Consider the following 25,092-nt stretch of genomic DNA (forward strand, 5'->3'; position numbering starts at 1 on the left):
AAAGAAGAGAACACATCAAAGCAAGCTGGCTAGTGTGTGCTGTGTAGTTTACCTTCATTTCCTTTATCTGCCGTATAACGTCAATATCGCAGTCAACCGATTGTTCTAGTACGTTTTTAGGATTGTGAAATGTGCAGGAAATGTTAACGTTTCGTATGTTACTGTTCTGCTCGATTCGAGTTCCGGCAGGAATGAGCTGTGATTTTGCAAAAAAACAGAAATAAAAAAAAACTGTTGATGTGTATTGAAACGATCGGTTATAGTAGAAATGTTACGAATTGTACCTTTATGAAGGCCACTAACGGTGGGAAATGGTGTGTGATCATTAGGAGAGTCAGGAACGCAACAAGAGGTCGCATGTTGATCGGGCGCGAGAAGGGATTCGAATAACGATGCAAATGAGAATGATTTGGTAGAAAAATGGTATGCGCAAAAACGGAGTGGATGATCCATTTAATCATACCTTGTTTAGAGGGGGTGATCACTGTGAATTGATGCTGCAGGGTTTGTCATCCTAGCTGAAAAATAGTTGTTGCAGTGTTTGATAACAACTAAAATAAAATCTGTCCCCAGGAAAAGACCACAGGTCTCTACAAACATACATGTAATGTTTGGTATTTGGTAATCGTTTTGGTTTTTCGAAAAGTTTTGTTTATTTGTATTCATTGTCAATTGCAAAGAATTTATTCGCACAATTTAATCCGTCTACTATCCGTTTGCTAATAGTTGTGCTGGTTGATGTAGAACAATTCATTGTTATTAGCATTATTATTTCGACTTCGTTCCGGAAATTAGTTGCACTTAAGAGAGCTCGCTCGAACCGCCACTGGTCAATTACTTTTTGATTAGCTTCCCATACCAGCGGGTCCCCAGCAGCGTTTGCCACGGATTAGTGTTCAACAGATTAACGTCCACGCGGAAGTAGCTGGCGGGCAGGAACGAAGGTATGCGCGCACGGGCGAACGATGCATTCCGTATGTAGTACAGGCCGGCCCGCATCGGACACTTGGTCGGGATGTTGCTGTGGCGGATCAGCTCGAGCTGAATGATTTGCAGCAGCCGGTTCCGGAAGGGATGTTCCAGAAATTCGCACAACCCAAGCGTACTGTTATACAGTGCCGCTTGCAGCTCCCCGGTCCGGGAGCGCACCGTAAAGACGCTGTTGATCTTTAGCTGAGAAATGTCCTGCAGGGCCATCATTTCGGCAAAAACGGCCGGCACGGACGCTGGACTGTGCTGGGTGATGTTAGCGGTCGTTCGTAGCGTTGGAGTGTCGAAAATTTCTACCTTCTCCATGATGACTACATTCTGTTGAAGTCCAAAAATACAAAATATATGAATCCTTCAAATCTCTTTCTTTACACTTACTCTGAGTGCAGCGTGTGCGTTCGGTAGAAAGATGGTACAGAAACTCCATAGTAAGAGATAGTGACTTTTCAGTAATGGCAAGAAGATAATTTGTCCCCGGCCGGAGTCGTGTCCGTATGACAACGTGTCGATCGGTTCCATTCTTACTACGAACTGAATTCATTTTGACGCTCTAATCGTTCACCCATGCGATCGCGATTTGAATTTGACATTTAATAGATGTTAGCGAACTGTGAACTGTTAGATGGCGAAGAGATAATGGTTGAGTGGGAAGTAATTATTTCCACCATCTTCTTTTTCATTTTTAATTCTTATTATGCTAAAACTAAGTCTCCATGCATCCTATAATGATGCGTAATGTAATGATCTTTAGCCAGTAGCTGCTTTAAGTTCCCAGATAAGATCCTCGAAATTCTATGTTGAGGAATCATGGAATTTAAAGAAAATTGAAGACCAACATCTCAAATATTTTTGATGGGAATTTTAAGTTTTGCTTGCTGTCTTAGCTCGTAGCAGTAAGTTGTTTGGATCCGAATTATTCCTATGTAAGACATTTGGCATAATTCATCAGATACTGTTGATAGTCTACCCATAGACACAGATCACTTTGTCCTGACTGTATGCTTCTACTGATCGTTTCTTACTCATAACAAAGACCAGATAAAGATCACTTGTGCGGTACATAGAACAACCAGAAGAACAAACTGTGGCCAAACAACCTTCGTTAACATTGCTATCAGAGCTTCCTATTTCCATTCCAAGTTCCACGCCAGCCAACCACATCGACCATTCCGACCACAAAGCCAGTCTCCTTCAAGAACCCCGCAAACAGCTGATCGCGTACGATCTCACCACACGACCACCAGAGGAATGGCCGAAGATCCACACGATGTGCGATTGCGCTTCGTTCCGTTGCGATAAGTTCCGTTATCTCGCGTGCTGGCCGAATCTCTCTGAAGACGTCCATTGTGCGTTGGTCGGGTTTTTTGAGAGAGCACCCCACTCCCGTTAAACAGCTGTTTGCCCATTCTAACGCGGTTCGTTCAACTTCATTCACCGCGGAGAGCTGCTGGTGAGTGGAAGTAGCCAGAGAACGAAAAGAAAGCAGAAAACAAAAACCATGCGACAAAGTGTGAATACAGTGCTGATGCTGCTGCTGCTGCTAGCTGGGAGAGATGTACGATCGCGTATGTATATCCAGAGTTCGACGGAGGGAATTACCGAGCTTCTCTCGCTGGTGGAGAAAGACATCCCCGCTGAGGATGATTCTGCTGGTGAGTTTGTGTCATTAGAAAGTTGTTGACCACTTCAATTCTAAAGATCATTCTGTTTCTCTCTCTCTCTCCTTTACTTCCGCAGCCTGTACGATATCTCTAAGCCGTGACCTAACGGTCATGCAGCCTCTGTTGCTCCAACCAGGCACCGATGAGTTTGTGTGGCCACAGCTCAACAGCACAGTCGTCAGCCTCGCCAATGGCCAATCGGTGGAGCTGTTCTGTTCGCACGGCTTTCGCAAGGGCTCTCCAGCAGGTCGCTCCAAATCAGCCACCATCACCTGCGACGGTGACGGTAGGCTTGGTTATCGATCGGAGGCGCACAACATGTCGCACTTTCTCTGCCAGCGACCTGTTTATCACGTAGCCGAGCGTACCGGTGCCCATTGCTACGACAATGGGACGATTGTGCGCGTCGGTTTTAGCGTTGACGAGGCCCGGTTTGCCGCGCTGTATGAGGTGTGCTTCGACGAGAGGAACCTGCGCACGCATTACACCAAACACCGGCTAACGCCCCACAACGACCATCATCAGCGAGCGGTAAAGCGGCCCTCCTTTCTGCAGGGTGAATTCTACGGCGACTTAAAGATGGCCACTCTGTACAGCTTCGCAGCGCAGCACGCAACGCTGGCCCGCATTCTGAGCTCGCCGGCCCGTGCCGATGCGCTGTTAAGTAGCAAGAAGGGGCTGTTCTTTGCCCGCGGCCACCTGGCCGCCAAGTCGGACTTTGTGTTCGGTGCGCACCAGCGTGCCTCGTTTTGGTTCATGAACGTGGCGCCCCAGTGGCAACGGTTCAACGGTTTCAGCTGGCAGCGCATCGAGACGGGCGTGAAGGCGTACGTGGCGGCGAACGATCTCCGGCTGACCGTGTACACCGGCACGTACGGTGTGCTGAAGCTGCTGGACGGGAATGGGGATGGGCAGGAGATCTTCCTCGACTACGATGCGAACCGTGAGCCGGCGGGCAAGGTGCCGGCACCGGCTCTGTTCTACAAGGTGCTGCTGGACGAGGCGAATGATGCCGGGCTCGCACTGGTCGGCGTGAACAATCCGCACGCAACACCGGAAGAGATCGCTGCAGGCTATGTGGTGTGTAAGGACGTTAGTGATGCGGTACAGTGGTTAAGGTGGGATCGTAACTCGATCGAGGATGGGTATGTGTATGCGTGCGATGTGAACGAGTTCAATGCGGTTACGGGCCATTTGGTGCTCGAGCGGCCAGTGGGCAACTTGTTGGTGTAATGTACCAATCCATTGAGGTGTTTATTAAACAATATTTAGGTACTGAAAGTGAGATTAAGAAACGATAAAAGCAAATTATATAGAAAATCAGGAAAAACAGAAAATGTATATAAAAAGAAGATTTGTTGAAGGGTTCTGAGTGAGTCGACATATAACCGATATGTCGACTTTTTCAAATGAAGAGTATTGTAGTCGTGCAGATTGCCTACATCAAGGCGTCTTTTTTCATGGTCGAAAGTTTCTTAGTAAGTTCTGCATCTTAGCTGTTCATCTGAGTAGCTATTTCAAGTTTGGATTTAAAAGTTTCGTGGAAATTATACTTAAAACAATAATTCAAAAACGGTTAAAGGTTTCAACTTGACGCTATACAGGCACAGGACACTAACCTATTACGGCTATAGGACATAACGACTACTACACAAAGTTTGTGTAAATGTGCTGAAATTTTAGGTATGAAATGACACCTTTCTTTAGGATCATCTAGTAGATTCAAGGAAAAGCCCATGTTTGATCAAAGATCTTTTTTTTTTCTTTTATTACTCAATAAATCCAACCGAAATATAATTTCCTAGGACAGTGACGTCACGCCTATTTAGGCTTATACCGCTGGCTATCTAGATCCCACGAGCAGGTACCGTTGGTGTGGTTCTCAATCACCACACGCTTCTCCTGGAACATGGTCTTCGCGATGGTTTGACGCTTGCGCACGTACTCGATCAGCACATCCGAATCCAGCGGTCCCGTCACACGATTCGTACCCTTCTTCAGCATGGCAAAGCCATCCTTACCGTCAGCCAGGTAGGACGGTACCACGACGTAGTAGATCTGGTCCTTCTTAAGCGCAGTCTTTGCTCCGTTGGCACCGACAATGTCGATGCTCTGTACACGTTCGTACGGTTTTTTGGACAGATCCGCCACCACGGTCATACCCGACACCTGTGCCGTGTTGTAGCGGAACTCATCGTCCAGTGTGAAGGAGTGATCGATGGCACTCCACAGGTCGGCACCGCTAAGCTTGATCATGTCGACCGACGAGCCGTACGGGGCAGCCTCAATCGCTAGACCGTTTGTGATGTCTGGAGAAGGAAGAGAGGATCAATCGAACATGATCAAGACAAGATATCCTTACAAGTGAGTTCTTACCTCCTTTCTCGATCGGATTGCGGAAGTTGCCAGCCTGTACGAACGCTACCGGTTGAACCGTGCTGTTTGTGTACTAGAAATGATTGGAAATCGATAGATAACAGATCTATTTTGTACTCTCGCCCTGTCATTCATCTTACTCACCTGATCTGCGTACGCATCGGCAATCAGATCGCCCAGGGTACACTCGCACCAGCGGCAGGATTCGCGATCGAGAAACACTTCGGTCGTGCCGATCACCTGCGTACCGAGTCGCTTGACCTCCGCCCGCCACGGTTCCAGCTCGCGCAACACTTCCTCGTCCTGTTTGACCGAGTTGTTCATGTAGATCGGATAGCCCTCCCAGCTCTGTACCTCACCTTCGCAGTCAAAGTTGACCGTCAGCCGGCCCACGTACTTGCCGAAGGAGCGGGCCTGCGTAATGAGCACCTGAGACGGGGAACAGATAGGCACATACGCCATTAGTTGGTGTGGAGTGACAAAAGGCGGGCAGTGGCTTACCGTGTGGTTATTGCTCTTCTTCACCACCAGCGGATAGTCTCCCTCGATCGTGTCGTACTTGGTGTCGTACGGTACCTTCGCATCCTTGTTCAGCAGCAGCGAGTGGGAGTGGGCACCGACGATCACGTCGATCAGATCGCCCGCCTCCTCCGCTAGCTGCTTATCGCCGTCCAGCCCGCAGTGGGACAGCACCACGATAATGTTCACATTTTTCTTCTTCAACTCTTGCGCCTCCTTGCGGACGGCTTCGATCGAGTTGGTCAGCGTTACCATACCGGTTTGTGCTACTAGCTGTAAAAGAGGGGAAAGCATCGCTCACAGTAACATCATGCCTCCGGAGTAGATCAGGAATTGAAGATAGAGAAGAGAGCGATAACTTACATGCGTTTTATCGTACAGTGCTCCAATCACTCCAACCCTTCGATTGCCAACCTTCAGCACGATGCTGCGCGCAATCTTGGAGTCCTTCAGCGCAGGCTCACCGTTCTTCTCCAGATTAGCTACAACCGTGGGGATCTTCATCTTCTCCAGCTCAGCCAGGTACGGGGCGAGACCTTTCGGGCTGTGGTCGAACTCATGGTTGCCAAGAGTCTACCAGAGCAGAGACATAAGAGCATTACTCCAACAAGCTCACAAACTCTGTCGCACACCTTCCACTGCCACTTACCATCGCATCCGGGGGCAGCTCCTTGATGAAGTACGCCGTCACATTCCAGCGCAGCAGATTGTACCAGAGCGTTCCCTGGAAGTTGTCGCCCGCATTCAGGTAGAGCGGGTTCTTCGTCTTGTACTCACTCTTCAGCTGCTTGATCGTGTGGTACACGCGCGCTATCCCAGCGATACATTCCTTCGAGTTGGTGCAGGTGGACGACTTCTGGTTCGTTTCGTCGAAACTGGTTTCAGAAGGGAAGAGGTTTTTTAGCTGGAACTGGTTTAATCGGAACCGTTACCGACACCCTTACCGTGCATGCAGATCGTTGATGTGGATAAGCGTCAGCGGGAAGGGTGCTTTCTCGCCGTGCGGGAAACTTTTGGCCGCACCGTCCTGGATGGCTAAGTGGCAGAGCAGCGTAATGATCGTAGCGAAGCGTACCAGTGCCATTCTGCCACTGGTGATTGCTTACCTTGTGACAGCTGTTTAGCAATGGTGTCTTTTATATGGCAGCAAGATGGAATTCTTCCAGCCAACTGTACATACATCATCTTTGCATCTCTTTCTCTCTCTCTCTCTCTCAATCGGTGAGCTGTCACGCGATAGGTTGTCCGGATTATGGCGGGTCCAATTATTGATACAAAGGTTGCGTTTATCATTTTGCAACTCTGACGGGTAAACACAGACGCTAGCAAAGCTTCCAGCGAAGCAGCTAAGCTTCCATCCGGTTTCCAATCGATTGAATTCACACTCGGTTTGAATGTTCATTTGTTGGGACCTATCTGAAAGGCATACCCTGTACCGTACCCGCTGCTCGGATGGGAACTGTTTGCTTTTTATAGATTCGTTGAATTTTATTCGACACACACCAAAAACAACCAACTTATTGTTCAAATGAGCGCTCTCTTTTCTGGAAAACGAATGTCAAATGGTTAGTTAATTATGCCCCTATTGCTGGGGTCATTACACGCCAAATTGCAACGGCATTATCTTAATCCGCCCGAAGATCAAAGATAACGGAAGTGATCGCGGCATCAGCGTCCAAGCGCGCCTATAAAATGGCGCTCACGCGTGAGCTTTAGTTTCACTGGCAAAGCTGAAATGTTACACCGCACCGAACCATGGACCCGGGCGTGTGCGATCATACTGGTTGCGTTCGTTTGTATGGTGAGTGTTGTTTGTTTGCCTCGTTTTTTTGTTTAATTTTGTTCAGAATAATTACCGTTTTTTCTGGGTGGCTGCTGCCCATTTTGTTGTAGAATTCGGCCAAAATTATGATCACCAAGGTCGACTACGTGTCGAACGCGGACTACCTAACGATGCAGGTCCGGGTCAACAATGAAACCGAGGGCAGTACGGTCGATGTGGATGGGAATTTGTTCCTGGACGTGTCGCAGGGTGTGTCCGTCGCGATCGATCTCGACTCGAAGATGGACGGCGAGTACATGACGATGATCGGCACGACCAAGGAGCTGTGCAGTGCGGAAGACACCGGCATGGATCCGGTGGTGCCGCTACTGAACGACGAGCTGCAAAAGTTTGGCAACCTTAGCTTCAACTGCCCGTTTCAGAAGGTAGGTGGTTGGATGCTTGCACGATTAAATCCTTGTTAATATTCCAATTGACTTACTTTTCCACTCCAAAAGGGATACTACCGTGTGCGAAGGTTCCGCATGAGCGACGATCACATGCTGGTGAAGATGGTACCGCCCGGTGAGTACATCGTCAAGATGGACCTGCAGCATCAGCAGCCGAACGCAACCGACAAGAATCCGGTGTTTAAGCTGTCGTTCTACTTCGAAATTTCATAAGATTTACATCACAAGGAAGTAGAAGAAGTATGGGCGGAAAAGGAAGAAGAAGAAGAAAGTAGTGAGGAGTGTATTAGCGTTTTTAAATGTGTGTGTGTACGTGTGTGGCAAAGCAACTTTAAACTTTGAAATAAATGCATAGGCTTCGGACGTTTGATGGTCTTTTTGATGGATTAGATTAACTGCACTTGTACAAAGATGATGGAATTTATATTAAATTTTCTCTAAAAATGATAAAAAAGACGATATAATGCTAATAAACATAAAAAACTATAAAAAAGTGTAAAAAAAACAACGAATAATCCTTTGTATGGAATACACTTAACAAGTTTTAGTGAAAAATCTGTATAAGTCTTCATAGAACTTTTACATTACTGCTTATTGTTTATTGTTTTGAATCATTATATGAAGTGAATTATTTGATCTTTGCTTATTGCTTACTTTTTGTTTTATTGTTATTAGCTTCTTTTTAAGACTCTTCCAATTGATTTATTATTTCAGTTTTCATCTCTACTTTCTTTTCCCAAAAAACTTTTTTAAAAAAAAGTAAACTAAAGTTTTTTCCCATTTTAGTATTTTCTTCTTCCATCTTACAGCTCCCCTGTTTACCTAAATACCGACAATCAATTACTGTTGTTATATCTGTTGTTTTTACACGAAAAACTATTCACCTCTAACATGCATTTCTTTTTTACAAGCCATTTAAGATTACAATACCTTTATCCTCCCTCCAAACTACGGCTGTGATGCATCTAAACGTTTGTTGCCAAAAAAGGGGACAAAAGGGGTTCGATCGTCCCAAAATCATACAGCCCGCATGGTCCACCATCAGTTATGTGACCTTTCCGGAAAAAGGCATCTACAGGGTAATGGGAGAAGTCAACCGTACCATACTATTGTGCACGTAAACGCATCGCATCCCGGTCGCAACGTTGGGCCTGCAACGCTCAACTACATCCTTTAATTTGAAAGCACATCGGCACCAAAAATTTGCATATTAATTGAATAAAAGATGCAACCCACGCAACCGCCGGCCAGTTGTGATGCAGGCGCATTCAACCGATAAGGGAAGGGGGATGAAGAAGGAATGCAATCAACAACGGATCACCATCGTCGACGTTCGGTCGATGCTGACGGCTTCGGGATTGTTGCGTGAACAGGTCGAAAATCGTTCACCAGGAACGAAAACGCTACCGGATGGGGATGAACAACAATGATTGATAGAGGGAGCGAAGGAACGAACCCGGAATGCGTTTAAAAAAATAGGAATACCATCATGCCTGTCGGGTGGTGTTCGTTTAGCTTGTTTTAATGGCTGTTAAAAATGTCGATGCACACCTGTGGGTGTAGAAACAGGCGGGACGGTTGGATCATTGTCCCCGATAACCCGATAAGGGCGCCAATTTGTAGCCGGTACGGTACTTTGGTCCGTTTGGTGTACCATTTTGGGGCCCCACGCCGGCCAGCCGAGCACTTGAAACTGATATCGATGTGTGTGGGGCGAGCGTGTGTGGGCGACGAGTTTATGCGTTTTTAAATGATTGCCTTTATTTTGCTGACCGGTCAGCAATTTGTACGGTTATTATTAAAATTAGTCGAACCGTGAAAAACTGCTGATCATCGTCATCATCATCGTCCTGTGGTGGTGTGGTCGATACATGGTGCGGGATGAAAGGGAGGTCCGTGATTTTCCACCCCTTTGTACTGTAGGTTTTGCGGCTGCACGGGGGGAAAAAAGCCATTCGGGACGAATTGTTTTCAGTGAGCAATTAATGTGTATGTGCTGCTGGCCAGCTTTATCAGATTTTAAACAATTTATTTGGGGGATGGTAAATCCGGGCTTTTGGGTTTGGTGAAAAATATGTCACAATTGTTTCTCAATGATACCTATTGAAAGGGAGAAATTGGTTGACATTACCATTAAAGAGTAGTAATGTAAAAATTAAACAAATAATTTCTATGATTGACGCAACAGCAATAATTAAACGATTTTCTGAACCATCTTTAATGGACAGGACATTTTAATTATTTCGTATTACGGCTATTATTAATGCCGTAAAAAATCCACTCTTCAGTTTAAGAAAGAAGATTCATATTATTTCAAACATTTTAGTACTGTTTTGTACAATTTTGTGAACAATATAATATTCATAATCATATTTATTTGTCTACCGGTTGGTTACACAAATACTTAAATAATACTTATTACCTATGTTCCTAACCTAGCGAACATGAACGCAAATTATCATAAAATCGGAAAAAAAAGATTAAGACTATTGGAAATAAAAATTTACATTAAATTAAATTATGAAAAATTAAAATTAAAAATTAAAAATTATAGCAGCTCGGGATTATGGAGGGTTCTGATGTGGGATCGGAAAGAAGATAAGGGAAGGTTGAAATCAAACATAGAATATACACAGTTAAATCGACGAATTGCACAAAGAAGGGGGTCATTACGGCCCACAGCAGTTCGACGGGAAGGGATCACTAGGGGAGGGCGGTTACGAAGAACACGGTTAGGGGCGTAGAAAGGGATAGAAGAAAGAAGGGAAGGAGAATCAATATTACCAAGGAGTAATGCGGCAATAAAGGTGGATTGGGCATGGGAACGGCGGTTTTCCAATAGTTCTAGGCCAAGCTGCCGACACCTGCCCTCGTAAGGAGGCATGGGGGAGGACAATCCAGCCAGGATTTTACATATAGCAAACCTGGTGAACGATCGCTGCACCCGCTCGATACGTTCCACGTGGATTCGAGATGTAGGGGACCAGTAGTTTACTGAGCAGTACTCCAAAATCGATCTGACCAGCGAACAGAACAGAGTCTTCAGGCAATATTGCAACCCATACAGTCGTTGTCACTAAATGTTGGCTCTCAAGCATCAATTTTTGACAATGCGCACCTATTTTTTGTCTGTAAGTCATCAAGTTTTGATTCTTGTAGGAATTATGATAATTATTTCCAAGGTATTTGAGCAAATGTATGCCAATTGTAATTTTAAATGACTTAAACAATAGAAAAATCGTCTAATTTGATTATTTTAGGTGAAAAAATAATAACATTTTATAAATTCTAAAGCTGTTGTTTACACCTGAATATACACGCCAACTTTTTTCACTCCACTAAAACCTCCAAAATCCAAAGTCAAAGACAGAAATATGTGAGTTGGAGTCAAAATGCCACAACGACTGTAACATACATACAAAGCATATTCATACTTTCATCGACATAATTCAAAGTATATCATAGAAATTTTTAAAGATTTTTCTTTAAGTTTAGTTTTTAATTACATTTTACTATGAATAAAATGTAGGAAATCACCAACAATTTATTGTGTAACAGTACAGTGTTGTAGATTAATTTCAAACACATGATACACATGGTTTGTACAGCACATTTACAAATGTGCCATCCTAACACGGCGTCAGTATCGTAGAAATAGGATGCATTTAGTATCCTTGTGACTAGCTGCTACTACTACTGCTGCTGCTCTTATCGCATTTGCCGTTTGTAAAGAGCGAGGAGTTTAACATTATTGAAATAAATTGGCTCCAATCGAGTGGCTGTGTATGGTATGGTGGATTACACAGCATCGGTAGAACAGTTTCCCCAGCAGGTTACCCAAAACTGCATACAAAATGAATCGCTTCGCACACTGCTGGGAATAGCGCCACCAACACTCGCACGCACAGACACACAGACCCGGGGACACACTGTGTACTGGTGGATAATTTTATATGCAAATAGGTCTAATCACGAATTGACACCCAATTACCGGGTGTGTGTGACCGTGTGTGCGTGCGGAGTTTCCTCCCGTGGGTGGATTGCTAGGCAACGGGCTTAAATTATGACGTCTGGTCTGGACGACCGAGGTCCGAGGCTAGCCGTGCTACTAGCTCTGATGGGTATGATTAGACAAAGCCCAAGCTCCAACGACAACGAGCCCTGACGCTGCCCGGGTACGTGATAATCAAGCAGAACGCAGCAAAATTGTAATAAACGATCTCAGCGACAAGGAGAAGCGACACTGGGCGAAACCGTTTTGCTAGACCAATCCCCTCCGGCGTGCCGCAATGATAAGAAGCTAAATGTTCCTGAACCTTCCTGCGCGAATTTCGTTGCGTTGCCGATGGGAGTGTTGCCGATAATAATGAGTGCATTTTGTATGCGCTTTACACCGTACCCGGGGCGGATGGTGTACATACAGTGGCACGAGAGGAATTAAACGTTGCAGTGGTCAATTTATGCGGTAGGTTAATAAAGCGAACGGGTTATGCGAAATGCAGCTGTCGGCGGTTTGAAATCATTCCTAATTAGCAACGATTTGTCTCAAACAATAGTATTGTAAAGTGTAGAATTAGATATCAAATGGGTTGCTTGTGTTTTATTAACAAAGATTTGCATTCGAAAATTTCTGCAGAGTAATTAGCCAAACAGTACAGCTAAATTTAGCACCTTAACGCCTAAAGTTATGCAATATTCGCCTGATGGTTAGCAGTGTTCGCCTAAAAGTATGCAAATGCAATGCAAAATATGATAGGTAGGGCATAATCGCTAAATAAGGATTTAAAATTGAGACAAACAACCTCAATTTATGCACATGAATGGATATTTTTACAGAAGAATTGTCAATTTGTATATCTTGATATTGTTCCAGACATGACCAGTTTGTCCCAGAATACCTAATTGACCAATGACATTTTTATTCAGAAAGAACAATTGACCAATGGCTTAGGCGAATTGAAAGTAAATAAAAGACTGCTATTCTACCGACAACATTTTTGTACCATGCTTACAACTGTAAATACAAATTACCCCTCCATTTACATCACAAAACAATGCGTAATGAACTGAGTTGGAAAATTAGTTTCATTTTGTTCTTAGCCGAAAAACGGAAATGGCAAGTTGTCTTTTCATCACATCTTATGCCCAAGAATCAATTGTCCTATCGAGTGAACAGCGGCAAAACGTCTCATTACGGCTATAATGTGACCGGGCAATGAAAGCGCCCGATATCTTCTACAACTGATTGTTAACAGAACTCTCCGTTCGTTTTTTTTTTCAATCAGAAAGCACGGTCCACCTCCACCAGGTGTGAGCTGAGATTGCGACAGCAAGGCACATCCTAACGGCACCAACAATCAACGGCCGCTTTTGAGACACGCTTGACATCAATCTCGTCACAGCCAGTAGCTCACGTTGGCGGAGATGAGGGTTAAATCGTCGTTGGAAGATTTTGGGATTATTATCGCTACGGGAAGATACATTCTACCTGGGGGGGGGGATACTGTTTTGGAGATGAAGGTGAAAGGTGTCCCATTACAGACAGGTTGATTGTGCCCCTGTGTTATTCACAGTACGGCTCCAATTTGTTGCAGCATTTGACGTGGAAAAGGACGATGGCTGTCTCTTTTTTTTTTCAATGACACAACCTTTGACGAGCGTTTTAGAGCAAAGGTGAATGCGTTAATGGGCTGGTTTGATGTCACGTAGCTTTAGTAGCTTCATCGTTAGGCTTCACTAGAAACCGCCCTTTGGGACAGCTGCAATTAGATAGTGGAAATGGAGGGAGTAGTTATAATTTTACCTTAATCGGACAAGCTTCTTGTCGGCGAGGACATGCAATGGAAAGGAATTTAATAACAATAATATTTCTTCAAACAAATCCTTGGAAAGCTGGGAGTCAGGTCCAGTCGTCTGGTCTCCTTCATCTGGGAGCCGATCCAGATATTATTACGAAATTCTTTCCAACTCCTGGTCCGTCATCTCCCAAATCCACTCTTCGTCGGCCTATGCGTCACCAGCACCGTTTACTTGCACCAGAGCGGATTTGGGATGTTGGAAAAATCTTAATTAGATTTTCTGTCCTTTCTTGCTTCAAACAAAGGTTCCCTTTCTCGCGAGGAAAGAAAAATAAGTAAAAAGTCCAAATGCGTCTAGGCCAGTCTTTACGACAGCGTCAAGTGTGCGCATTGAAGGTGATTTTTACCTCATTAGTTTCATTTTCTCCTTACACCCAGCCTGGTGGCGCAACTCAGACAAAGGGGGCGGAAAGTCAGTAGAGTGAGCCAAACTATCCTACCGTAATTGACGATCATGATGTGTGTGGTGTGTGTGTGTGTGTGAATGTAGAAAGAAATAGGTACACTTCTTTTAACGTAACGATTCCGTTTCCCGTCGCCATTACGTTAAGGCGCAATTCTTTTCGTTTGGACAGTTAGTGGTGTCTAGGAGAAGCGAAAAAAAAACTTTTCCCATGTCAGTGGGTGGTGCAAATGAGGGCCTGAATTATGCGCCATTGGGGGGGGGGGGGGGGGGGTTGTGTGTAGAATTTAATCATACTTACTGTAATCATTTTTCTTTCTTACCATTTTGATTGCCTTTGCACTTTTTTCCCTGCACTAACCTGTGTGAAATATTTCATTGGCTTTTGGGTGCAGGTTATTTTTTTTTCTTTCTTTTTTTGCCCCGAGACTTAATAAATTCACACCTTCACAGGAAAGCGTTACTCAAGATGACATGAAAGCTAGATTTGTGAGCGTAAAAATGATAAAGTTGCTTTAAATTTAATTGCGAAGAAAGTATACTACTTCCGACTTGGAATGACGTAGGAAAAGGTTGAAATAGCTTAACTTAGGAATAAAAGGTAGTTTTTGTTTATGTCCCAGAGTAACTTCATCTACATTTTGAATTTTGGAATAAAATATGATATAGATGCTAAACTCACACATAGGTAACCTGCCCAATACTGAGGAAATTATCTCAACTCAACTTACAGAACAATCAATCATTATGTGACGACTTACAGGATATGTAAGCTATGGTGAGAGCATTCCACCATAAGTGTAATCTTGTCAAGCTATAACATGATGAGACTTCTTCTTCTATTTCATCTTCTTTTTCTTCTTCTTCTTCTTCTTCTTCTTCTTCTTCTTCTTCTTCTTCTTCTTCTTCTTCTTTGGTTCAAGAACCATTGTCGGTCAAGGCCTGTCTGTATCACTTGTTGGCTTGGGTTTTCAGTGGATTTATTGATTTCCTCCCATAGCAGGATAGTCAGTCCTACGTATGGCGGCACGGTCCATTAGGGGATTGAACCCATGACGGGGATGTCGTTAAGTCCTACGAATTGACGACTGTACCACGAGACCAGCTTGATGATGAGACTGGTTCATTCAAATTCTATTCAGATTGTATTCAAAACTCTGAAACTTAATTTGAAGTGCTTAAGCAAGAATTTAATTTGGAATAGCATAGCCTTTGAGAGAACATTCATCGTAATCGAATATGGTAGTGTCAGTAATAGCTTTGATATCTTGTTGGAAGTATCAACACGTTATCTGATGTATCACTGAGTGTTAAGACCTAAAGTTCAATGATTTTGTTTCCAGTAGATTGCTTTCAAATACCCTAAGACTTCAATATGCATATATTCAATATGAAGCTCAAATTCTTCTTCTGTTATTTATTTGATATTTATTAATTAAAATTCAACGGACCACGAGTGGCCCACTTGAAGCGAATTCATTTACATTCATTCATTATATCATAGTCACATTTCGGTCATTCATCTGTCACGCTTAGTCTTAAGTAACATAATTAACATGTAAAAGGACGCATGACACGAATACTATTTAACAATGCGGTGCGCGACATGTCAGGTTGATGACGATCACAAATAACATTAAACTCACGGCACATACGAATAAACGGATCAGAGGAGCCAAAGCGAGTGCGGCGTTCCCCCACGTCAAGTAGCGATTTAGCTCGGAGCGATCTCGGCGGGACATACATGTTGAGCCTCGAAAGAAGCGCGGGCGAGTCGATCCGATTGTCAAGAAGTCCCGCGACAAACAACCTCTGACCGTTGCAGTTCCGTTGCTTCAGTGTCTCGTTATAAAGTTCACTGGAGGAATCAGCCATAACCCATGTGTATGATACACTTTCTTTTCAGAATTAATCCTAAAGACTGCATCGTTCAGTTATAATTCTTCTTCTTTTGGCACAACAACCGCTGCCGGTCAAGGCCTGCCTGTACCCACTAGTGATGTGGGCTTGGCTTTCAGCGACTTTTTGTTACCGTAGCGGGATAGTCAGTCCTACGTATGGGGGCACGGTCTTTTCGGGGCTTGAACCCATGACAGGCATGTTGTTAAGTCGTTCGAGTTGACGACTGTACCGCCAAACCGGCCCAGTTATAATAGTGCAATCAAATACCAATCGGAACAATGCAGTACTGATCAAACTGATTAATATTAATTAATCAGCTTTTACTGTGCAACATTCAATTCAATAAATTGTGTACCACTTTACCTTCATGGCGGTAACCCAATAAACCATGCTATTTAAATAAGTTAAAAACTCTAAACAACACCCGCTTGCTGTTCATCTCGCAATCCAATTACGGGTAATAAGTCAATTAGCAAACCATTTCACTATTTCGATCGCATAAATTTCAGTACTAGGACCTCTCCCATCACGCGACAGTATCCTCCTGCTTTGTGAGTGGTTTGGCAATAAATCCAATTGGACCCGGGGATCGGATTTGCCCCCATCTAGCTGCGGTTTAACGGTTGGGCAGCTTCAATGCTTTTCCAGGGCAGCTGTCGGATGGTGCTACCAGTTCGAAGGCCCACCGACAAAGTCTTGACAGAAAAGATAGTTTTGTGGAGGTTTTGGTTGCCATTTGGGAAGTGGGTAGCATTGTTTTGGAGTTTTGCGAGATATAGGGAATGGATTGAAAAGTGAGGTTGACCAAACGGTTGGTCAAATGGGAGAGAAAGACGTATTGTTTGTGCAGCTTTTGTGTGTGCTGCCTGCCTGCACCTCGGTAAATCTCAAACTCAACCGGCAATGGTTGACGTTTTTGTGGGTCCCAAAAGGCCAAGGGACGCTGTCACATTACAGGGTGAGATGGGAACGATTTTGTTGACAAAAATGTAGCATTTCATTGCGCCGTTGATAAGCTTATAAAAATAATTTTTTAAATCCAAAATAAGTTACACCACATCATCACTCACCTCCCCCTCGTTTGAGTAGATTTGTTTGATGTTCTGCCAACCAAACGGTGTATATCGTCCCCAAAACCATGCATGCTCAACCACCAGAGAGAGAAAAGGCTAAACTTTTCTCCACTCGCAGTAGTGAATCCTTTCTCCTTGCTACTGCCAACGTTTTTACCAAGCACTCCCTCAAGGATTTTCGGCTATTGAAATGTAAATCCTCACTGGAGAAGCAACGATGTGATACCTCCAGCAAAATCCCCGTAGGGACACAAAACGTCCACCCTTTAGCGGGGGAGTGGTGGTTTGGCAAATCCACCAAAAATTCATCGTTTCGACCAGTGCTCGTAGTAAAAGCTCCATTGTACTTCCGCAATTGGTGCAGCTTCAATCAGCGCTGTCCGCACAGTTTTACCTACTTTATCGCCCAAAAGAGAGCATTGGGAAAGGATTTATACACTCCTGCCCCCTCCAACATCCAACTCTGCATACGGTGGACAAGTGATATAAATTAAATTTCCCAAACAATAAATTGGGAAATTTTCAATTAGAATTCGTACCACTCCCCCCCGCCCGGAATGTGAACGGATGAGCAGCTGCGTCCGGCACACAAGGCCGTGTGGTCGGAAAGGATTGTGTGTGTGTGTGTTCATGTGTCTTTATCTCGAAGTAATTTTCCCAACCATCTCGAGACCAAACTTCTTACGACAAGGGGATAGGGAAATGGAAAGGATACAACAGCGCGCATGTTGGGCCACATTGTCGCTACACAATGTGTCAATTGTTAATGGTGGCTGTTTTGCAGAAACCGATAGCAACGGATGGAACGCATTTGGTGAGCTATGTATAGGACATAAAAAAAGGAATAAACTTCGAACAGAGGATACAATTTTAAAATGAGCTAGACAAGTGATAGTAAAACAGGAAAACTGAAATGAGGACAACGGTTTGACGCTGCTTTATCTATTGCAATTGGCAAAAAGAAGGGAAATAGAGTAGAAAGAGTACTGAAGTTTGTAGTACGAAAACCTGTAGAGGCTTAGTACAACCGAGAGTTTATACTTTCAGTTTCAATTCTACAGCTACCCTCTACATCCAAAAATCTTGTACCTGCAGTACTGTTTGACGTAATTGAATGATAAATATACTGTTTTAAATCATATGTTAATGTGCACCACTTGGCTAAGACTTCTTCAACTGATGTAACATTTGCAATTGTGTAAAAAAATCCCTTCATAAAAATTCCCACAAAGCTTTGCTCACAACTGGCTACTAATTATACGACAATTTACCCAACTTTTGGTAGCCCCGGGACCAGAAGCCGCTGGATTGTAAATTGCAATAGCACCCAAAGCATGGTTACACTTGTTACATTACACTGCTTGACGTGGTGCGAAAGTGCGCGACAATTTCTGTTCGCGTCAACGGCACCAGCTGTGCCACGGCTGACCACAGTCCATTTGAATATATATGTATTGTGAAGGTTATTAAATTTTGCGCAATTAATTACAATTTTTGAAGTCACTGTCGAGTACCTCCGTTTCGCGCGAGAAGGGAGTGTGAATGGAAATGCGGCGTATGATAAATGATGCAGTACAAATTAAATGTTTTACACAGAACAAGAAGTTCGTTTTACTTCTCTGACAGCAGAATAATACGATCGGAAGAGTATTCAAAACTAGAGTGTGTTAAACTTTCCACTAATCTAACTTTACCGAGCGCATTACACATATCTTTCCCAATTTCTTTGTGAAGGAAGCGGGCAGGAACTAGTCCTGATTGTAATCAAACTTCTAACCCAGCCCAGCCACAAGCCTGGTCAACAGCAAAGGAACAAATACGCGGTTTACTGTGGACGAACCTCATCTCTAGCTCCTGGTGGCATATGTTGGTACAACATACAGGTTATTGGATTGCACTCTCAAAAGTGTCTCGCAGAGTTTCCATCACACACATACACTTCTTTGCTTTCATGGAAGGAGTTTTTAAATTTATTTTTATTTTAGATGTTCACCACAGCATAAAATCCAAACGGAGATCTCAAACTCTCCACTCGTATGCTTCTAAGAAGCAACGGTTTTTGCCATTGCCAGTTTTGCATTTTGATTACAGAAAAGATACTACAATGCCTTTGTGCTGTATGATGTTCCTTTCGTCCCCGATGGAATTGAAGCGCATTTTGTGGAAAGAACATTGCTTAACTTACCTTCCATGAGGGTTTTCACCTTTGGCGCAATTTCGCCCCACCGGTTCGCGGTGCTGCAATCTGCCACAACTTTCGGCTGACACTGTCGGCGAAACAACTTGACACCAACCAATTTCACGCGAATGGTGGTCGTTTTTCTTTCGCCAGAGTTCACTTCCGATTCCAACTGGCAGCAAACAGCAAGCGAAGCCGTTGCGATAATGCATGCTGGTAGTCGGGACAACACGCGCGATCCCGAGGCTACTTCGAGGCTACCAGCAAAGCCTATTATCGCAGGAGCCACACGTCGCTGTGGTCCTTCGCGATGAGACACTCTGAAAATAGGGAGAACAAAAAACGAGCAACAGGAGGCTATGAACTAGGTACATGAACTATCAAAAACGTCCCCAAGGGGAAAATTGGGACCAGAAAAAAAGTGTGGCAAATCGTACCTAGTTCCGTGCTTTAACAGGGCACGATCTAACAGTGTGACAGTGTCCATTTTTTTTTTTGGTGTAGTTAAAGTATAAAAAATCCCTTCCTCGCTATCTCCCATGCCGAACACAAATTGGACAACCTCGCTGTGTAGAATTTTCGCTTTTTGCCTGTGTGCGGGGCTCCGTTACGCCATGCTGGTGTTGCTGGTGGTTTTGGACCACCTCGTGTTCTCTGCTGTTGCTCTTTTCGCTTGTTATCCTTCACAAGCAGCAGCGATTGGGACGCGTTTATATATTTTATATTTGACCGGTTGTTTCTTCTCCGAGCGACCACGTGATTTTCTTTTTTCGCTTTCCTACTGCTACCCGAGCGTGTCCAGGCGTTTTTGCAAAATTTATATCGTTTAGCAGCGTAAATAAATCATGTCATTTTGCTGGTTGTTTTCTTTTTTTTTGATAAATTTCGATTCGAAGTTGGGGAATTTGTTTTCTTTTTTTGTGCTTTGGTGTGTCGAAGTTTTCCTATGGCGAGTTACAGCCGCTTGGTACAGCGTTCGTTGGATGTTTATTGAGAGCCGACCCTTGAAGTCAAATGCTAGTGTCACGGTGGGAATGGTGTTCGTGATGGCGGTGTTTGATGCATGTTTCAAGAGGCAATAAAATGATTTTTTAATATTTAAGGGTTTGTATAGTAAAACTAAAGGATTGTGGATAAGTGATTAGAAAAATAAATATTCGGAACATTTGTAGTGTTTTTCACGCGTCTCTCTCACATACTATCTAAGCGCCCTCTAGGGGAATTACTGTGGAATCATAAATTTAGCAGCAAAAAGTATTTTTACACGGGAAGTAATACATTTTACCACATTGGCTTTATTTTGGCTGTAATTGGCTTTATTTTGAGTGAATGTATTGTGTAGGAAGATAAATGATATCAGTATATAAAATATTAGTCTTGTAAGTATATTAGTTGCTATTTTGGTATTTTAGTAAAGAGTGGCGAGCACTTCCTGGCTGATTGGATGGCCACAGTCCTATGCTGAATACCTTTTTTTTCAAAACTCTGCTATCGGGAATGGTTCATTGACAAACATGGTATCGGAATCAGTTACTGGATTTGTTTTGGACAGGAATTTTTTCGAAAGGGTCACAATTAAAAAGGGAGAAGTTCTAGAAATTATTTGGATTCCATGAATATTAGTGCCTTCAGACTAGTGCATTTTCAGGACTGATCAGTTGTGGAATTGCGGTATGAATTCAAGATCTGTTTTAGAACCGATAGAGGTTCAGAACTTGTTCTAGGGCCGATATGGGTTCTATGTCAGTTCCAAAGCCGGTATTGGGGATTAGTTCCAGTAACGATATGGAATCAGTTCTTGGAGCTATATGGATTCGAGATTAGTTTCTGGATCGGTAGGGGTTAAGGATAAGATCCAGTACAAGTATGGGATCAGGATCAATGTTCACTCCGGGCAATGGTTTAGAATAAGTCTCTCTTGCTGTATCCTGTGGATAGCGGGCGCTTCTGCACAAATTTAGCTCGCACCCTAGATATATTATAAACCTCAATCATTATTTTCCCAAGCCTTTAGACGGGGCCAAGTTATCTGGAGTGTAAACATCATTTAATAAAAGGTTGCCTACGTTCAAATGTACTGAGGCAGTTGGATGAAGATAACGACCTTTTTGTGTGAGTTTTTCCTAAACATTCGATCAAAACCTCCCACCAATTTCTCCTACTCAAATCACAGAAATCATTCCACAGCAACACTACACCTTGCCGTTCTATACAAAATTAATCTTGCTCCTGCAACGGTTCCACCTGCAAGTACACCTCCCCGGCCGACTGCAGCGTGACCGCATCCTTCGCAAACACCAGCGGTATCGGTGTCCTCGGGCCCGGCCGCACCCGAAAATTGGCCAGCACCGTCGCCAAACCGATGCGCGATTGCAGCACCCCCAGCCGCTGGCCGATGCAAATTCTCGGCCCCTCCCCGAACGGCAAAAATGCACTAAAGTGTCGCTCTGCTACCCGGTCCGGCGCAAAGCGATCCGGATCGAACCGGTCCGGGTCGGGATAGTAGCGCTCGTCGCGCTGGATCGCGTACACCGGCAGATGGATTCGCATTTTCGCCGGCAGTATCACATCACTGCCCGGTATGCGGTACGCTTTGGAGGTAAGCCGAGGTAGCAGCGGCAGTGGTGGATACTTTCGCAGTGTTTCTACAAAAGAAAGCAAGCACAGATTAACTTTAAAAAAGAAACTCTCACAGCGGATGTAACACTCACCATTGATGCAACGATCGAGATACTCCATCTCCCCAAGCGCTTCGTACGTTAAGCCGCCATGCTTGCGCAGCGCTTCCCGCACGCACGCACGCGCCTGCTCCTGACAGTGCTCGTTCAGGGCCAGCTCGTACAGACAGAAGGTCACATTGGAGGAGGACGTTTCGTACCCGGCCAGAAAGAACCCGAACGCTTGCGCCATCAGCTCGTCCATCGAGAGGGCGCTACCGTTGGAGGCCGCACGCAGCTGCAGCATCATGTCAATTAGATCGTTCCGCTTGGGCGTGGCAGTGTCGCTGCTCTCGCGCATCGCCACCGTGCGGCGCATCATCCCGGTGAAGAACTCAACCACCTCGTCGTGGTTCACTTTGAGCCCGAGCAGATGGCCCAGTGCCGGGTAGAGACGGAGCAAGCTGCTCACAACCTGCGAGTGGCGCGGCTTATAGAACACCAGCTCACCCGTCCGACGGAACGCACTGTCCGGTTCGTGAAAGCTGTTACACTCAATCCCGAACGCACACCCGCCAATGTTATCGATCATCATGCGCGCACAGCAATCCTTCATATCCAGCTCCGCCTTACCATCGACTTCCGTCCGGAGAAAGTGGGCAAAGTTGTCGGCCACCTGCCGCAGGATGGGAAACATCGCCCGGATCCGTCCGGTCGTAAAGGCGGGCGACAGTTTCGACCGGATGCTCTTCCACTTGGCACCCTCGAGACAGAACAGATGGCAGGACAGGGCATCGACACGCTCGTTATGGTACACACCGTGATCGGTAAAGTGGGCAAAGTCTTTGATCAGCACCGACTTGATCAGGTCCAGATCGGTGATCATCAGGGTAGGCTGCAGCATGATCGACAGGCCGCAGAACCGTTCCCGCCGGTCCACCTGGCGGTACAGCTCGTTCGACACGTCCGCGACGGATTGCCGGCGCAGCCCCTCAAAGTTCCCCAGCAGAAAGTGGCCCGGTATGGTCGGTACATTGCGAGTGGACCAGTAGTTGCGCCGTCGCCGTATCCAAAGCACCAGCAAACACACCACACTGACGCACAGATACAACGCGATCGGTAGGGCCATTGCGGAACGAGTAGTAGTTTTAGCCTGCACTGCTGCCGTGACGCGTGGTCGTCGGCGTACTGCAGTTGGCAAGGGTTGCAGTTGCACGGTGCGGTTGGTGAACAAAGTGCATTGTGTGGTGCATGCGAAACCGGTTCGTTTTGTGCAAGGGCGTCGAAAAAGGGTCAACGGGTGCAGAACCATTATGATGGACGGTTCCAGCCAGATAACGGGGGTGTGTGAGTGTGTGATTGTGGAGGCACACGTAGGGGAACTGGGGGTAGTTTGGACACCTTAAGGTTTTCCCCTGATTGCAATACTTTTACCAATGTAAACTTACTAGCAGACATCAAAAAAGCTTTTTTGATTCATTATGTACCATCGTGCGAGAAACTACGGCTTCTGGATTGATTTTGATAACATTTTGATAAAAATAAAAAAGTGTGTTTTTTGTTGCATCACAACTGCAGTGCGGGTAAGATCGACATCATGATGGGGTAAAATCGACACCTTGTGGAGTGATTACGACACATTGGTTTTAGCTTTTAAAATAACAAACTCCATGTACTCCATGACTCCATGTAGTAGAAGCTGCGGCGATAGCATCTGCTTTACGGAATGAATGGTTAAGATTCATTTAAAAAAAGTAACCTGGCAGCCAGTATCTTCCAGTACTCTTCTTCTTTTTTTTCATAAATTCGAAGGATGTTCAATTTTATTTTTCTCTGCCAACTCGGAAGCCAAAAGTCGAACATCGGTCAATGTGTTTCCATACCAGCGACTATTTTTTTTTCTTCAGTTAAGCCTGTCTGGCCTAAAGTGAGCTTAAAATACGGACAAAGCCATAACAATATTAATTTTCATAAGCCTAAACCATATATCAAATACATGTTTGAATGTTTGAATAATAGCTAAACTCCACCATTATCACCTCCTTGGTTTGTTGATATCGCGAGTTTTAAAGCTTCTAAGGTATTTTTAATTGCGTGTTTGCTCAGCTTGATCATTACGTTTGCCGTACATAGTGACAAGACATCTGTAGGAAATAAAAGCACTTTCAAATTACGATATAAAAAAAGCTAACATGCTACAAATAAGCATTACACTACTACCGAGTATGGTGTCGATTTTACCCCCATTGCACATTGGGCAAACGCCTGTATAAAAATCGAAAAACCAACTTCATCGCAGGTTTACACCATAATCATTTTCTTAAAATAGATACTTAAACTTAGTTGAAACCAAAATATTTCACGTTTTTATCTTAAACTTACTGAGAAATAGGCCATCAAAGTGTTAACTTTGGGTTTTTTGTCCCAACTTTGAGCTATTTTTCGACCGAATATAAACAATCATATTTTAGTATATGATGGTTAGATTTTGATAATCAATGTGTCGTTGGAAAGGTTTTTTGTCATACTTTGATGTTATGTCTTAATATTTTGCAAAAACTTGTTTTTAAAGTTCATAAATGATTGAAAACCAAACATCACTGCTGAATTTTTGGATATTTTTATTTTGGAGAGTGATTTTTTTTATGATTCGACTCGATTTCACTCGTGAGTCGTATATCATTGGAAAGATCAACAATTTTCCTACGCATTGTCGTTAAAATTAGCTGCGACCATCTTCGACCCCGAAAATTATTAAACTTTTTCTTGAAAATAACGCGAGCGATTTTGACGTGTTGTCGTATGAGCCATACACCACCAGTATCCAACTACCTGTCATAAACGGGCATTTGAAACAAACAGGCAGAAAACAAAGCTGAAGAGAGGAAAAACAGTTTAAAAAGGTCGTAAGATAGGAATCGGTTCTTTTCCAAACAAACCAAGAAAAACACAACTTTTTTAGTGCGTAATACTTTAAAACTTCGTTTACAGTCAGAAACTTATTCCGCCTTCGTTTTAATTCCTAACAATTATTATTGATGCTGTTAACTGATACGTAATAATGCAATGTTGTGAGCGATAATTATTAAGTTTTATTCGCTGTCTTGACGATTTAAGTATAGGACTACCCTGTATAGTAAGAGCAATTGTATTGAATGAAGATAAATTGCAATAGCACGAGGAATTGATTTTCATCCCGGCGTTTGTATGGCGGTTGCCCACTGTGCATTGGCCACACAAGT

The 25,092-nt window shown here is 44.2% G+C and overlaps 5 protein-coding genes across 5 annotated transcripts; 2 read left to right on the plus strand and 3 right to left on the minus strand.

Moving 5' to 3' along the window:
- Positions 1-568: 568 nt before the first annotated feature.
- Positions 569-1,686, minus strand: LOC120959736 (uncharacterized). The gene is made up of 2 exons (XM_040383361.2): positions 1,369-1,686; positions 569-1,308 (listed from the first exon to the last, which is right to left on the minus strand). The coding sequence occupies exons 1-2, from the start codon at positions 1,507-1,509 to the stop codon at positions 835-837; spliced, it is 615 nt and encodes a 204-aa protein (XP_040239295.2). The 5' UTR covers positions 1,510-1,686; the 3' UTR covers positions 569-834.
- A 336-nt stretch (positions 1,687-2,022) lies between these two features.
- LOC120959727 (uncharacterized) lies at positions 2,023-4,389 on the plus strand. Its single transcript, XM_040383345.2, has 2 exons — positions 2,023-2,642; positions 2,728-4,389. Exons 1-2 carry the CDS (start codon positions 2,489-2,491, stop codon positions 3,882-3,884), a joined length of 1,311 nt encoding a protein of 436 aa, XP_040239279.2. The 5' UTR covers positions 2,023-2,488; the 3' UTR covers positions 3,885-4,389.
- Position 4,390: 1 nt separating this feature from the next.
- Positions 4,391-6,675, minus strand: LOC120959725 (apyrase-like). Its single transcript, XM_040383341.2, has 7 exons — positions 6,491-6,675; positions 6,196-6,421; positions 5,910-6,119; positions 5,529-5,819; positions 5,172-5,456; positions 5,028-5,100; positions 4,391-4,960 (listed from the first exon to the last, which is right to left on the minus strand). The coding sequence occupies exons 1-7, from the start codon at positions 6,628-6,630 to the stop codon at positions 4,473-4,475; spliced, it is 1,713 nt and encodes a 570-aa protein (XP_040239275.2). The 5' UTR covers positions 6,631-6,675; the 3' UTR covers positions 4,391-4,472.
- A 495-nt stretch (positions 6,676-7,170) lies between these two features.
- Positions 7,171-8,141, plus strand: LOC120959742 (uncharacterized). The gene is made up of 3 exons (XM_040383369.2): positions 7,171-7,347; positions 7,440-7,754; positions 7,827-8,141. The coding sequence occupies exons 1-3, from the start codon at positions 7,282-7,284 to the stop codon at positions 7,989-7,991; spliced, it is 546 nt and encodes a 181-aa protein (XP_040239303.1). The 5' UTR covers positions 7,171-7,281; the 3' UTR covers positions 7,992-8,141.
- Positions 8,142-20,487: 12,346 nt separating this feature from the next.
- On the minus strand, positions 20,488-23,417 carry LOC120958977 (probable cytochrome P450 6a13). The gene is made up of 2 exons (XM_040382073.2): positions 21,905-23,417; positions 20,488-21,838 (listed from the first exon to the last, which is right to left on the minus strand). Exons 1-2 carry the CDS (start codon positions 23,160-23,162, stop codon positions 21,411-21,413), a joined length of 1,686 nt encoding a protein of 561 aa, XP_040238007.2. The 5' UTR covers positions 23,163-23,417; the 3' UTR covers positions 20,488-21,410.
- Between the last annotated feature and the right edge of the window lie 1,675 nt (positions 23,418-25,092).

This window comes from Anopheles coluzzii, chromosome 3 (assembly GCF_943734685.1).
Source record: "Anopheles coluzzii chromosome 3, AcolN3, whole genome shotgun sequence".
NCBI classification, from domain to species: Eukaryota; Metazoa; Arthropoda; class Insecta; order Diptera; family Culicidae; genus Anopheles; species Anopheles coluzzii.

Bases quoted from the DNA above. Each gene is read 5' to 3' on its own strand.
- LOC120959742 (XM_040383369.2), top strand. From the start codon at position 7,282: ATGTTACACCGCACCGAACCATGGACCCGGGCGTGTGCGATCATACTG. The intron at 7,348-7,439 runs GTGAGTGTTGTT...ATTTTGTTGTAG, and splicing joins TGGTTGCGTTCGTTTGTATG to AATTCGGCCAAAATTATGAT. The intron at 7,755-7,826 runs GTAGGTGGTTGG...CCACTCCAAAAG, and splicing joins TCAACTGCCCGTTTCAGAAG to GGATACTACCGTGTGCGAAG.
- LOC120959736 (XM_040383361.2), bottom strand. From the start codon at position 1,509: ATGGAACCGATCGACACGTTGTCATACGGACACGACTCCGGCCGGGGA. The intron at 1,309-1,368 runs GTAAGTGTAAAG...GGACTTCAACAG, and splicing joins ACGCACACGCTGCACTCAGA to AATGTAGTCATCATGGAGAA.
- LOC120958977 (XM_040382073.2), bottom strand. From the start codon at position 23,162: ATGGTTCTGCACCCGTTGACCCTTTTTCGACGCCCTTGCACAAAACGA. The intron at 21,839-21,904 runs GTGAGTGTTACA...TTTCTTTTGTAG, and splicing joins TCTCGATCGTTGCATCAATG to AAACACTGCGAAAGTATCCA.
- LOC120959727 (XM_040383345.2), top strand. From the start codon at position 2,489: ATGCGACAAAGTGTGAATACAGTGCTGATGCTGCTGCTGCTGCTAGCT. The intron at 2,643-2,727 runs GTGAGTTTGTGT...TTACTTCCGCAG, and splicing joins CGCTGAGGATGATTCTGCTG to CCTGTACGATATCTCTAAGC.
- LOC120959725 (XM_040383341.2), bottom strand. From the start codon at position 6,630: ATGGCACTGGTACGCTTCGCTACGATCATTACGCTGCTCTGCCACTTA. The intron at 6,120-6,195 runs GTAAGTGGCAGT...CTGCTCTGGTAG, and splicing joins AGCTGCCCCCGGATGCGATG to ACTCTTGGCAACCATGAGTT. The intron at 5,820-5,909 runs GTAAGTTATCGC...CCTCTTTTACAG, and splicing joins CACTGTACGATAAAACGCAT to CTAGTAGCACAAACCGGTAT.